Source organism: Asparagus officinalis, chromosome 10 (genome assembly GCF_001876935.1).
Source record: "Asparagus officinalis chromosome 10, Aspof.V1, whole genome shotgun sequence".
Taxonomy (NCBI): domain Eukaryota; kingdom Viridiplantae; phylum Streptophyta; class Magnoliopsida; order Asparagales; family Asparagaceae; genus Asparagus; species Asparagus officinalis.
In genome coordinates, this window is record NC_033803.1 from 69832699 (window position 1) to 69846554 (window position 13856).

The window sequence follows — 13856 nt, forward strand, 5'->3', positions numbered from 1 at the left end:
CTATGTTTCTCATGTGAAGATGTCCTGATAAAATTTATACTCGTATACAGTCAAAGAAGATTATTATTATTAAACTCAAATCTTAGAAATATTATGTTCTCGCGATTTTTGTTCATTGTAACTCATTTAAACAACCGCACTTTTCATTGTCCTGTCTCTTTTTAGTATTACATGAGTATTGATGAACCAGGGATCAACATGTTTTAGTTACTTAGTATCAGGTAAGTTATTGAATTAATAAATGATTACAGGCTTTGCATTGGACCTACAATAAGCATTAAATATAGCTTCAAAAATATCTTTTGACATTGTTTGGATGTAAAAAAAAAAAAAACAGGTGTTAGAACCATGACAAAATCAAAATTTCAAAATCTGAAGCTTTTGAATTTTCCAATTTTTTTTCCTCGGAGTAAAAGTTGGATATAGGGAAATTCCGAGTGAGGATTTTGCTAATGTGACAGCAAAGTCGACTATTACTAACAAATTTTCCCTCAAAACAAACAAGAACTAACACGGGACCCACAAAAGGACCTAGTACAGAGTAAGAATGTCTTGATTAGGATGAGCTCAACCATGATAGCACTAAATTATGAAGTTAAGAATTGTAGTGTTACATTGAAGAGAGAACCTAGGGAAATGAAGCCTACCCAATGTTATGTTCATGCATTAGAGATGGATGCACTGAACCTCAAAGCATGGTGAAATAGATAAGAGGGCCACAAGGATACACGCACACATGGGTGTGCATATAATATTTGCTTCAGAATAAGATTTATTATTAGTAGTAGTATTATTATTATTATGGAAACTTCAAGATAAAATTACTACAGAGAAATAAGAAGGGTAGAAGTCAAATGGATGCAAGCCTATAATATAAGAAATCACGGTCCGTTACTTATGTTAAGATCCAAGAACAGCTGCATGCAGTTGTGTATCACAATCGAAATCAGTAAATTTTGTGTCCTGTTGTGTGGCAGTAGAGAGAATGTTTCCTGAATCCTAACCTTCCATTTTATATGGAGTAATGTATATTATGAGCATACGCCTAAAGAACTACACTGGTTATGTGATTTGTATAAAACAAAGATATACTTTCCTATCAAAACAGACTCAAGAAGAAATTTCCACTGCCATAGCAAATCAATATCATCAATATCAAGTCAAAATATTGATGGTTATATTCGAAACACAATTTTCAGGTAAAGGTTACACACTGAACAGTGTAACGTCTTCTGGCATGCAATTGATTCTAAACGTACTTTTGATTGATTGAGAGAGGCAAAGAAAACAAGAAAGAAAAAGAAGAAAGAAAAAAGAAAAAGAAAAAGGAAAAAATTTACAACAGAAATCTAACCCTTTATCCCGCGAAAAAGAACAAAGAAGTGAGTTATGGTTATTTCAAATTAAACCATGTAATCATGCATATATTGAATTTAAAATCAATATATGAGAAAATAAGTTATATAAATACTATGGTCAGCTGGTAGATGTCATTTGGATATCATGCACTAGCGGTGGATACTTTGAACCTGCAAATGTGGAGACGAATCAGAGGAGGACCACAAGCACATGGCTGCTCACATGAAGGGGGCTCTTAAAAACAAAGAACATCATTTTTAAAGAACATAATAGAGATAAGGGACCACCCTAATCAGCTCAACTCTCATCATGATTTCAGAGTTTTGGTACAATGGAAGGGATTTTATGATGGCATCGGATCAACCAAGATTAAAATTCTATATAAAAATAGCATTCCTTTCGGGTTATGAGAAGGAAGCTCCTTCTGCAGAAGCATGTTACGGTATAAAATTATAACTGTCAATCCTCAACAGGACTTTAGAGCTTCGGCGCGGTGGAAGAAAATTTAAGAGTGACCAAGAAGTAATTATTATTGGATGATGCCCCCAACTGCTTCGTGTCCTCTATAAAAGGAGCACAATGTGTGCTTGCCTCCCAAAAACAAGCTCATAACTAAATTTATCAGAGTGGAGATATGGTGTGCAAAACAGAGGAATGCAGGCTCAGAAAGCAGGAGTCGATGAGGAAGAAAGGGCAAGAGATGAAGGAGCCAAAGCAAGAAGTAATGAGGCTGCAGAATCCCTGCAAGTTTAAAAGAAGCTGCTTCGGCGATAAGGAGGATGCTGCTGCTGCCTCTACTATCCTCCTCTTAGCCTGTGTTGTCTGTACTCCCAATTATGCGTAGACAAAATTTTGATATTTCAAGTCTTACATATTCTTTTTGATATCTCTCAATCCTTTGAGAATCTGTTGATGCAAGTTCTTTATCTAATGCATACTGGCTTTATTGACAATTATGTTCAGATTTTCCACTAGGCCAATGAGTGCTAAGCCTGGTAATTTTCACTGATGAAAGAAAAAGAAATGTCATACGCAGGATTAGGATAGGTTTCGAGATGACGCTTGTGTTGTGATAAGAAGAAAGGCCAGAATGGGTTCTTTAGTTCCAACAATTAGGTAGAACTAAACAATTAGCTGTACTGTTAAAGTACAGAAAATTTTATCTAAGATTGCTCAAAATATGTATGAATTGTTTTTGTTACAGGAACAATTATTTTTGTCCCAGTTTCAAGACATGCATAATTATCAAGCTTAATAAGCCTAAAGTAGATTGCTGTCAAAACCTTCTAATTTTGGATTCCGCTATTATTTGGGTCTCTAATAGCACAAATTTTCTGAGAATAAAAGTCTCAAATTGATAATTAATGGAAGACTAATTCCTAGTGCCCTATTATTTTGACATCAGGGATATCCCAACAGTGAACCATCTTACATAACATCAAACATGCAGGTGTAGTAATTGTACCCATTGCACATAGCTCTAATATCCAGTAATGATCAGCAACAACATGAGGTCAATAAAGAATTAAGCCAGAATGTACCGATCAATGTACAATTTGAAGAAAGTAAACTTGCGTAAGATGCACCTAAGAGCATTCAAACTACTTTACTAAGCTTTAATATATAACACATGTTCACATTCAACAGTAGTTTATCTCTGGGAAACGTTATTTGAGGGAATTGTTCCGTTGATAAATGATAAAGATAGCAGTTCATTGTCAACAAAGATAACATTTACGTTTTTGACACAAATGTATTGCATCTTGATTTTAGAGATCGTAATAGCATAGTACCGTGTGCGCATGACAAATAGAAATAAATCTCTGATGGATCTTATACAATGAATGAGTGCATACAAACTGTACACACATAGTATACAACTTGTAGACTCACTAAAGCTGACTTGCAGTGAGGACAAATGGCTTAACAGGTTGAATTTTAAACGCAAGTTTTAAACTACAAGCATTGAGAAGCCAGTAGTTTTAAACTTACCTATTGACTTCTTCTAATTCAAATCTTTTTGTTTTCCAATCTCTTAAGTGCCCACCAACTTGTCACATAGATGTATACTTCTTCTAATTCAAATCTTTTTGTTTTCCAATCTCTTAAGTGCCCACCAACTTGTCACATAGATGTATCGTTACTTTTTCGAAGTATTTAAGGAGTTCCAATCTCTTAAGTGCCCACCAACTTGTCACATAGATGTATCGTTACTTTTTCGAAGTATTTAAGGAGTGACTATTCCTGTAATCTTAAGATTAAAAGGAAATTGTGTACCGTAGAAATAGATATATTTAACCTCAAAAAGAAGGAAAGTTCAAATAGCTATAATATTTTTGTTGCAAGAAGCATGTATACTAAAACCTCTAAAAATATAGGCTTGAAAGTTAATTAGTTCTTCCATTAAACTATGTGTATACACAAAAACTATACTTTGGTCTTGTCTAGGAACTTTCTGTGGAATTTCGGAAATATGTATAGAATGGTAATGGCATTGTAGGCACGCATAATTTTCAAATCTTGTTGCTTGCTGTTGAGACTGATTATTTTCGCAAAATATGTCACACTTCTAATAAACAAAACAAGACTCCAACAGTTCTTCGTTAGTTTCATATCTATGTGCATGTTTTGTGAACTTTGAAATTTTGAGAATTTTCAAGTGAAAAAAGAAGATACCCTGATATGTTGCAGTAATAAACTTTGGCTAATACATACCACGCACTTGCAATACTCTTGAAGTCATCTCTAATGAATTTTGTTCTTTGATTTGACGAAGTTACAAGCTAGAAAACTATATGCTCTACACAATGCAGTTTCAATTTCCATGTATTTCATATTGTTTGTATTCATATATAATTGGTGTTCATGTCTTTCCAAATGCTGTGCCATCATGGCAACAAATTCATGAGTTATATTTTGTGATTTTTCAGGCAAGCAACAGTCCCAAAAACTAATAAATAACTTGAAACGATTTTTACACCAAACACGCAAGGAATACATCAGGGCGTACAAATAAACAAAAATGCACCAAAAAGATAAGGTATATGTAAATTGGTACATAAATTATAACAAAGTCGAGGGTGCTGCAAGATAAAAATAAAATTTTATTCAATAAATGACATTCGGCAATCAGAACATAGCTTCGAACACAACTAAGCATGCTTAGTCAAACAAACCAACTTTCATGCCATCCAAACAATTCTGGAAACCAAAAGATAAGCACATGATCAACATTTGGGACCTGCAAAGAACTGGTTCACTGAAGGCATGATTTCAGGTTGTTTGTTGCGTACGAATTTCCTTACGCCATGCTCCTTGTATTTCTCCCCCTCTGCAAAATTATCAAGGATCCCTGCAGCTCTATTTTGCTTGGTAACCCTATAGTGAAAATTTACATTATAGTCCATTTCATCAATCAAATGTTATCAATTAATCAACCAACAACTCGTTACAAATAATATCCTTTTGCTCTATGCAAATTATGGATGCAAAAGGATATGGAAATTGGTGAACATGTGTGCATATACAATGGGTAGTATGTGCATAACTGCATATGAATATGGACATCTTATTTAATTTTTGCTAGGATGTGGATACGGATTAAAGTAAAAAAAAATGGAAAATATTTTGACCTGCATATGGATATCTAATTGTGTATATACATATATCCCATGGCTGTTTTCACATTACATAACTGTTGGATAAAGCAAGCAGAGGCCCGCTGGACAACACGTAAAGAGATAAGAGTATATCTCTTTTCCGCTGGACAAAGCAAAAAGCGTTGACACCACGTGAAGAGATGTGCTGGGAAACGCGTGAAGAGCATTGTTCTCGTGGGGGCCACCATGAAGCAAGCCACGAATGTTGGTGTGAAGAATTTTCACATGTGAATGTGTGGGGGCCACGAATGTTGGCAGGAGCTGATTGAAAACCCACGCGAACTGCAGCTATATATAGCAGCTTTTACCTAGGGTTTTGAGGAGAGCGAAGTGAGAGGAGCGGAGAAAGAAAAGGCGGCTGCGTGAAGTTCTGTGCAGAGGCATTGACTTGGACGGCGTGCAAAAGGTTGTTGTGGATTTTTCTTGGGCTTCGTGCAGAGTAGAAAAATCCTATTTGGCGGCTGTTCTTTTGTGAGAGATTAGAGAGTTTGTTTGAGGGTTTAGTTTGTGAGATTGTAAACCTATTGTATTCTCTCACTAATGGTAGATCCCCCTCCTCGCCCCGTGGACGTAGGCAGTTTGTCGAACCACGTAAAATTGGTTTGTTTGTGTTTGTGGTCATTGTAATAGTTTTTTAGGATCTCTCGACAAGTCAATCCTAGAACTGATGAGAGGAAGAGCCGATATCTCACTTTGTTGAGACATTCGCTTCAGATTCTTATTTCCTTGGTCAGACGAGAATTCTTATTCATCTTTCTCTCTTATTGTGCACCAGAAACTCTGTCAAAATTTTCGCTGCGCACAACAAGTGGTATCAGAGTCCAGATTCCAGATCTAGGGTTTGGTTTGAGGAGTGGATCAATTTGGAGGCTTGTCTAGGGTTTCGTTTGGTGATAAAGGTGGGATCTTTTGGTAAAGACTCTATCTTTTTAGTTTTGGATCTATTCTTCGTTCGTTGGTGCGTTGAGAAAGATGTCGGGGAAAGAAGGTGTTTCGGGTGTCGAGGGTGATGCTTCTGGCGCGAAGACCATTCAGAGTTTGAATATCCATTCTATGAAGATAGATGTGAAGAAGTTTAATGTCACAAACAATTTTGGATTATGGAGATGCGAGGTTTTGGATGCGCTGAACACACAGAATTTAGAGGATACCTTGGAGTTAGATGGCAAGCCAGATAACATTGAAGAGAATATTTAGAAGAAGATGAATCGAACGGCGTGTGGTGTGATTAGGTCTTGTTTGACTCAAGATCTAAAATATGATGTGATGAATGAGACTTCTACAAAGAAGATTTAGGAGATTCTCAAAAGCAAGTATCTGACAAAGAGTGTTGAGAACCGCTTGCATTTAAAGAGGAAACTTTATCGTTTTCAGTTGAAGAAGGGAACCTTAATTAGAGATCACATGAATATCTACACAAAGCTTCTTACGGATTTGACGAATGTGGATGTCATGATTAAAGATAAGGACAAAACATTGTTGTTATTGAGTTCCTTGCCCGACGAAGAATATGAGATATTTGTTCTTACCCTAATTAATGGGAAGACATCCCTTTCGTATAGTGAGATCACTGCTGCACTTGTGAATTATCAGCTTCGGAAGAAGGATAAGGAGACTTCGACTGAGTCGGTAGCAGAGACGTTGGCCGCAAGAGGGAAGGGTCCAAACCGAAAGAATTGAAAGTCACAGTATAGAGTAGGACATCCTACAATTAGAAAAGACCAGTGTGCTTGGTACAAGGAGACTAGTCATTGAAAGAAAGACTGTCCAAAGCTCGACGAATGGATGAAGAATAAACAGAAGAGAAAAGGGAAGCAACCATCATCAGAAGCAAACATCATATCGGATGGTAATATTTCTGACTCTTCTATTTATTCGCTTTCTATCAATCCTACATGGAGTTATTCGGAAGAATCCGAGTAGATGTTGGATAGTGGTGCGACCTATCATGTGTGCCCTAGAAGGGAATGATTCTCCAGTTTTGAGAAGCTGGATAGTGGTGTGATGTACATGGCTGATAACCGTGCATGCCAGATCCTTGGGATAGGAAGAATTCGCATCAAAATATTTAACGGGACTGTTAGGGAGTTAAATAATGTGAGATATGTTCCTTCTTTGATAAAGAACTTGATCTCAATTAGATCTTTGGTTGGAGAGGGTCTGAATGTTCGAATTGAGGACATGGTTCTTATGATTGTAGAAGACTCTCGGATTGTGATGAAGGGCGTCAGGAGGAATAACCTGTATTACTTGACTGGAGGTATAGTGGCAGGTAGAGAAGTGGCGACTTCTATTGATTCGACTAGACTGTAACATTTGGGGTTTGGCCATTCCAGTATTGATTCCTCGTATAGATTAAAAGAGGGTGTGAAGGCCTGCAGTTTGAAGTCCAGTGAACATGATGTGAGCAAGAAGATCGAGGTGAAGTTTGGCACCTCTATTCACCGTGCTAAGGGTCGTTCTGGAGAAGTTCACGTGGATGTTTGGGGGCTTTTCAAAGGGGCATCATTAGGAGGTAATAGAAGTTTGGTTTTCTTTGTTGGTGACTGTTCTAGGCGTGTTTGGGTTGCAACCAAATCCCCTTTGGAGAAAGTCCTAGTAGTATCCAACAGATTGAAGAAGTGTGTGATAGACAGAAAGATGAAGGTACTCCATTCTAGTTTTGGTAGGAGGTACAAGATAAATCTATTTTTGTATTGAAGCCGAGCTCACGACATTTCGAGACACTTCGTTGGAAAGAAAATCTTGGGGCAACTAGATAGGATGACAAATTTAGAGAACCGTGCCTTGCTGGAGGAGGATCGGTGTTTGTGGTCGAGCAATGGTTTGCAGAAGAGTTTCTGGACCGAGGCTTCGACATATTCGAGTCATCTTATTAAAGAGTTGTCAACTGCTGTGATTAGAGGTAAAACTTCATTGGAAGATAGGTCTAATAGTGTCACTTTGATTGAGGCTTCGATAAGAGAGCTAATTGATTCTCAACATGTGGAGAGTTTGGACAGACCTTAGATGTATCGCAGCGGGTGGAGATGGATGCTACTTCACATTGGGTGAAAATTATTCCAGATCATACTGTATTGTTTGGGATTCTAGCTAAGGTGACACAGCTTAGGGATCATTTGGATTTAGGTGCAGATGATGAGTTGAGTTTTGATTCGAGTGCAGCTGGCAGACATGGTTTGGATATGGTTGGTTTGGATATGGCCATTGGTTCGCTTCAGGTGGAGGTGTTTGAGACCATTGGATGTGCTATCAGCCGTAGAGTTGATGATATTGGAGAAGGGTTGCGAACTCTTCTTTTGGATTGAGGTCGTTCGCGGCCATTTGGGTGAACTACGTTAAGGCTTGATTTCTTGGGCAAGAGGATACGTAGACAATCTTTATGATGCAGCCGATTTGAGAGTTGACACTGATATTTGGAGAGTGTTCGTATTCTCATTTGGGTCTCGACTTGTTGTGGATTGAGTCTGTTGTTGTGGATCGCTTCACTTCATACTGGACGCAACACGTAAGACATTTGGTTTGGTTGGTGTCAGCTCAGTTTTGAAAAAACTTCGCTGAGGTGGAGAATTGTTGGATAAAGCAAGCAGAGGCCCGCCGGACAACACGTAAAGAGATAAGGGTATATCTCTTTTCCTCTGGACAAAGCAAAAAGCGTTGACACCACGTGAAGAGATGTGTTGGGAAACACGTGAAGAGCATTGTTCTCGTGAGGGCCACCATGAAGCAAGCCACGAATGTTGGTGTGAAGAATTTTTGCATGTGAACATGTGGGGGCCACGAATGTTGGCAGGAGCTGATTGAAAACCCACTCGAACTGTAGCTATATATAGTAGCTTTTACCTAGGGTTTTGAGGAGAGCGAAGTGAGAGGAGTGGAGAAAGAAAAGGTGGCTGCGTGAAGTTCTGTGCAGAGGCATTGACTTGGATGGCGTGCAAAAGGCTGTTGTGGATTTTTCTTGGGCTTCGTGCAGAGTAGAAAAATCCTATTTGGCGGCTGCCCTTTTGTGAGAGATTAGAGAGTTTGTTTGAGGGTTTAGTTTGTGAGATTGTAAACCTATTGTATTCTCTCTCTAATAGTAGATCTCCCCCTCCTTGCCCCGTGGACGTAGGCAGTTTGCCGAACCACGTAAAATTGGTTTGTTTGTGTTTGTGGCCATGATAATAGTTTTTTAGGATCCCTCGACAAGTCAGTCACAGAACTGATGAGAGGAAAAACCGATATCTCACTTTATTGAGATATTCGCTTCAGATTCTTATTTCCTTGGTAAGACGGGAATTCTTATTGATTTTTCTCTCTTATTGTGCACCAGAAACTCTGCCGAAATTTCTACTGCGCACAACAATAACTTCATCTTAGATCAATTTCCTTGATCCAAATATCTTATCCTTTTGGATATGTTGGACACATTAATGAACTCCAATTTGAGAAATTGTATTTTATTTAAACACCTCTCATATTACATTCTCTAAATACTTTTTAGTCTTTTCTGTTTTCTTGATATCTGTTCTGTGTCCATACATGTTTTCCTCTCTTCCTACCTCTATTTTTATTCGAGTATGATGGCTATGTAATATGGATTTTCTTATTGAACCGTGTTTGTACTCTTATTCATAGTCATGACTACCGAGAGATATACAGATGTGGTAAGTATCATAATCATGTCTTATCTGCTTGCACCACTAAATGCAAGGCACAAATGTTGACTAATCTGCATATAGTTGAACTTGGTAAATCGAAATGATCGAAGATTTTTTTTCCCCTCACCTCACTTCAGGGTTGCCGGTAATGTTCCGCACCAATTGCATGCCACAAATACCAACAACAGAGCCCACCACAGCAAAGATTGGGTACACCTGCAATGCACATAAAAGTGAAATAAAATAGCAGAAGTTTTTGGTTGAGGCAAAATAACAAACAAGTTGTGGGCATGTTTTATTACCTCAGGCCTCAACCACCTTTTCATTGCAGGAGAAGCCATTGGAGCTGCAGGAAGGTTTCAGAGAAAGAGAGAGGATGAGAGAGAAAGGAAACCCAATTGAAGAAATTTACAGTAAATGGGTTTCCTTTCTCTGCTTGATTTTCTCTTTGGGGGGTAATGGGTGTTTTCGTTGCGAGAGGTTGGAGCAAATTTGGAATTTGAAAAGGTCAAAGTTTTTAACTGCCGTCAACATTTTTTTTTGACCCCTCTCGCAACTGTTTTGAATTTTTGTTGTTTTTATTGTTTTAATTATTTTTTTTATTTCTTCTTTTCCTTTTACAAAAGATTTTAGAGGCTGTAAATGAACCGGAGTTTGAAATTCTAAACCCGAGGAAAAAATAGTGCACCATAACACGATACAAATAACTCTAACCAGATTCACTTTTGTTTTCTGTATTTCAACAACAACAATGCTTGTATGGAACCCTTGATCATCTTCTCAAAACATTAAAAAAATACATGGTTCTTCGAAAATTATGACTTATTTGTCAATTATTGCTTTCACCTTGTTTGATCGAGGTAGATCGAGGTATCTCAGTGTTATGAATTGAGCTGATGACTAATTAATCTATGACGGATGAGGAGATCTAATTTTGGGGATTTCAGCAATATTTCTGAGGTGACACCAATATATGGTTGTTGTTTTCCTTGTTGCACAATGCCAAAAAAGAGCTAATTTTAAGATGTATTAAGAAGAGTTAATTTAAGATGCATTCCAAAACTAAAGTAAGATGGTTTTTTCTGATATTATTTTGAAATTAGTCCTGCAAATCATAGAAATTGCAATTAGGTCCTCTAAATATTAGGTTATTTTGAGATTAGTTCCTCAGATCATTGAAAATGATATTACTTTTTTTAACCTCTCAAATGCACCTCAAATTCTCTTAAATTTCTTTCTTTATCCCTAATGTTCTCATTCTCATGTAATTTTTGTTCACTATAGTACAGCTGTCTCTAAAGTTGAGATTGCCTTACAATAGCAAACCCTAGTCTCCATCTATTTACCAATACCATAAGGGGTTGTTTGTTTGCCTAAAAAAAGTGGGAAATCAAAGAATAGGAAATCAAAGAATATGAAATCTTGTATTATGGTTGTTTAGTTGGCTAAAAGAAGAAGGAAATCAAAGAATAGGAGATGAGATGAGATGAGTTGTCACCATATTATTGGATGATGTGAGTGGTTTTTTAAGAAAACTTGTTTTAAGATTGTTTGGTTAGTTAAAAAAATAAGCCAATGTATTATAAGAAACATATTTCCTATAATAGTTTCTTTTTTTTGTGTTTGGTTCATTCTTAAAAATAAGAAAATAGATGAGATGAGTTGTTTGTATATTATTGGATGATGTGACCCACACTTAAGAAAATCAATTTTCTTGTTTTTTTTTTGAATAAATGGGTGGAAATAAAATGTTAATGAGATGAGATGAGTTATCACCATTTTAATTGATGATGTGGGTGATTTTTAAATATGAGATGAGATGAGTTGGATGATGTGACTCATTTCTTGTGTTTGGTGATTTTTAAATATGAGATGAGATGAGTTGGATGATGTGACTCATTTCTTGTGTTTGGTTTATTTTTAGGAGATGAGATGAGTTGGATGATGTGACTCATTTCTTGTGTTTGGTTTATTTTTAGGAGATGATATGAGATGAGTTGTTGGATAAAATAATATTTTATTGGATAAAGTGGATGAGTTGTTAGATAAAAATAATATTTTATTAGATGTTGTGGTGAGTTTTGGGGATAGAAATGGAGTAAATTGATGTTTTTAAGATTTCCATGACCCAATTTCCTATTCTTGGTTTTTAGGAAACCAACCAAATAGCCCCTAACTTGAAGAAGCAGATGAAGCCCTAGAGTTCAATTTTTATAATAGCAAACCAGTATCCCTCTTGTTAGAAATACCATAACTTGAAGAAGTAGATGAAGCCCTAGAGTTCAATTTCAAAATTGACTACAAAAAAATTAGGAGAAAGGGGGAGTGAATTTGGAAATAGGTTTCAAATTGAATGATTGAATTTTTAAATTAATTCGGGATTGAATGATTGAATTTTTAAATTAATTGGGGTGGTAGAAATGATAATTATAGCCGTAGTGGATTTTAGTTGCCATGTGATTATCACATGAGGACTTAAATTTGTTATGAAACTTAAGATATTTAATTGCCAAAAAAAAAAAAAACAGTTCATGATATGTAATTAAGTGCTAAAATGAAAAAATTTTATGGTTGCCGTAAAGCGAGCAATAATTGTGGATATTATTACATTTTAGGAATTTTAAAGATTACTCCCTTAAATCTTTCTTTTTTTTAAAACTTAACCCTTCCAGCCTTTGAAATAGCTATTAGTTCTCAAAATTTTATAAGTCACGTTGATTTTAGATTTTAGTTCATTCTATTAACCTTACTTTGGTTAGTCGATAATGGAACGTAGAACATTACTTTTAGATCCTATCTCTCATTTATATTTTTCCCTCCAACACACAACAATTGCTATTTTTGATGGTGGTTAAAAAGAAATTAGAATGCACATTTTCATGGAAAAGTGGTTTCTTTTAATTTTTACTTTTGGTTGAGCTGTTGAGGGGTGAAGATGAACCATATAGGGGGTGTTTGTTTACATGTAAATGAAATGTGAATGTGAGAAAGTGAGTTGTTTTTAAAGGATGGTTGTTTGCATGTAAGTGGTCAGTACAAAAAAGTTGTCAAAAAGGTTTAGTACAATTTTAAATTTTTCCTAAAAAATAGCAAAGTCACATGAAAGTGACAATAGATAAACCAATTTTAACTAAGGGGTGTGAGAATTCGAAAGTGAATCGAAAATGTGCAAGTTAAAAATTTTTTTTTGGCGCAAATGACTTTTACATCCACATTAGCATGCAAAGTGAAATATAATGTTTGTTTGAAAATTAAAAATATTGTTGAAAGTGCAACATGAAGATGATGCAACAAAATAAGATTAATTAGTAAATATAGCTAAAATCATTTAATTAAAATTGGTTATCATTTTTATTACTTTCACATGACTTCACCACTTTTTTTAAGGAAAAGTTAAAATTACATTAAATTCTAAATGACAACTTTATTGTATTTCACTTTCGCAACCACTTGCATATGAACAAACACCTAAAATGTTAAAAGCAAACCACTTTCTCACTTTTATCTTTACACACAAACAAACACAACCTGAATGAATTTAATTACATTTATTAATTAATCGTATTTTACCATATCATCTTCATATTACAATTTTAATATAATATTGTTTTTCAAATAAACACTATATTTTACCTGCATACTGGCATGAATGTGAAAGTCATTTGTAAAAAAAAAAGAAGATAACTTACACATTTTCAATTCACTTTCAAATTGCCAAACACCCCTAAACTGAAGATTGTGTCAAAATGTTAACACTAATGATATATTCTTCATAATAGAAACTACAAATTGCAAGGACTAATTTCAAGTAACATTTAAGATTAGAGGGAAAAAATAACAATTTCAAATATTTTAAAGAACAATTTTAAAATATGAAGGATTTAGGATGCCAATATCTGAAAGTGGTTTTTCGATATTAGTTCCCCATCATAATTAGAAATTAGTCCCTAAAATAATCATATCATTTCTTTACTTAATCCCTTAAATTATTAAGTATTTTGAATTAGTCCTTCAAAAATTCCTAGTTTAAAATTAGTTTCCCAAATAATTTTATGTGTTATGAAATTAGTCCGTCTAGTTAGTAATATGTTGAAAGCTTTAGGGGACCAGTTTCAAAATATTTAATAGATTTGGGGGCCTAATTCAAAATATAAAGACTTGAGTGACCAATTTTAAAATACTTAAACATTCTAGAGAC

The 13856-nt window shown here is 35.5% G+C and overlaps 1 protein-coding gene across 1 annotated transcript; it reads right to left on the reverse strand.

Moving 5' to 3' along the window:
* LOC109826966 lies at positions 4448–10189 on the reverse strand. The gene is made up of 3 exons (XM_020393980.1): positions 9961–10189; positions 9786–9874; positions 4448–4737 (listed from the first exon to the last, which is right to left on the reverse strand). Exons 1-3 carry the CDS (start codon positions 9997–9999, stop codon positions 4587–4589), a joined length of 279 nt encoding a protein of 92 aa, XP_020249569.1. The 5' UTR covers positions 10000–10189; the 3' UTR covers positions 4448–4586.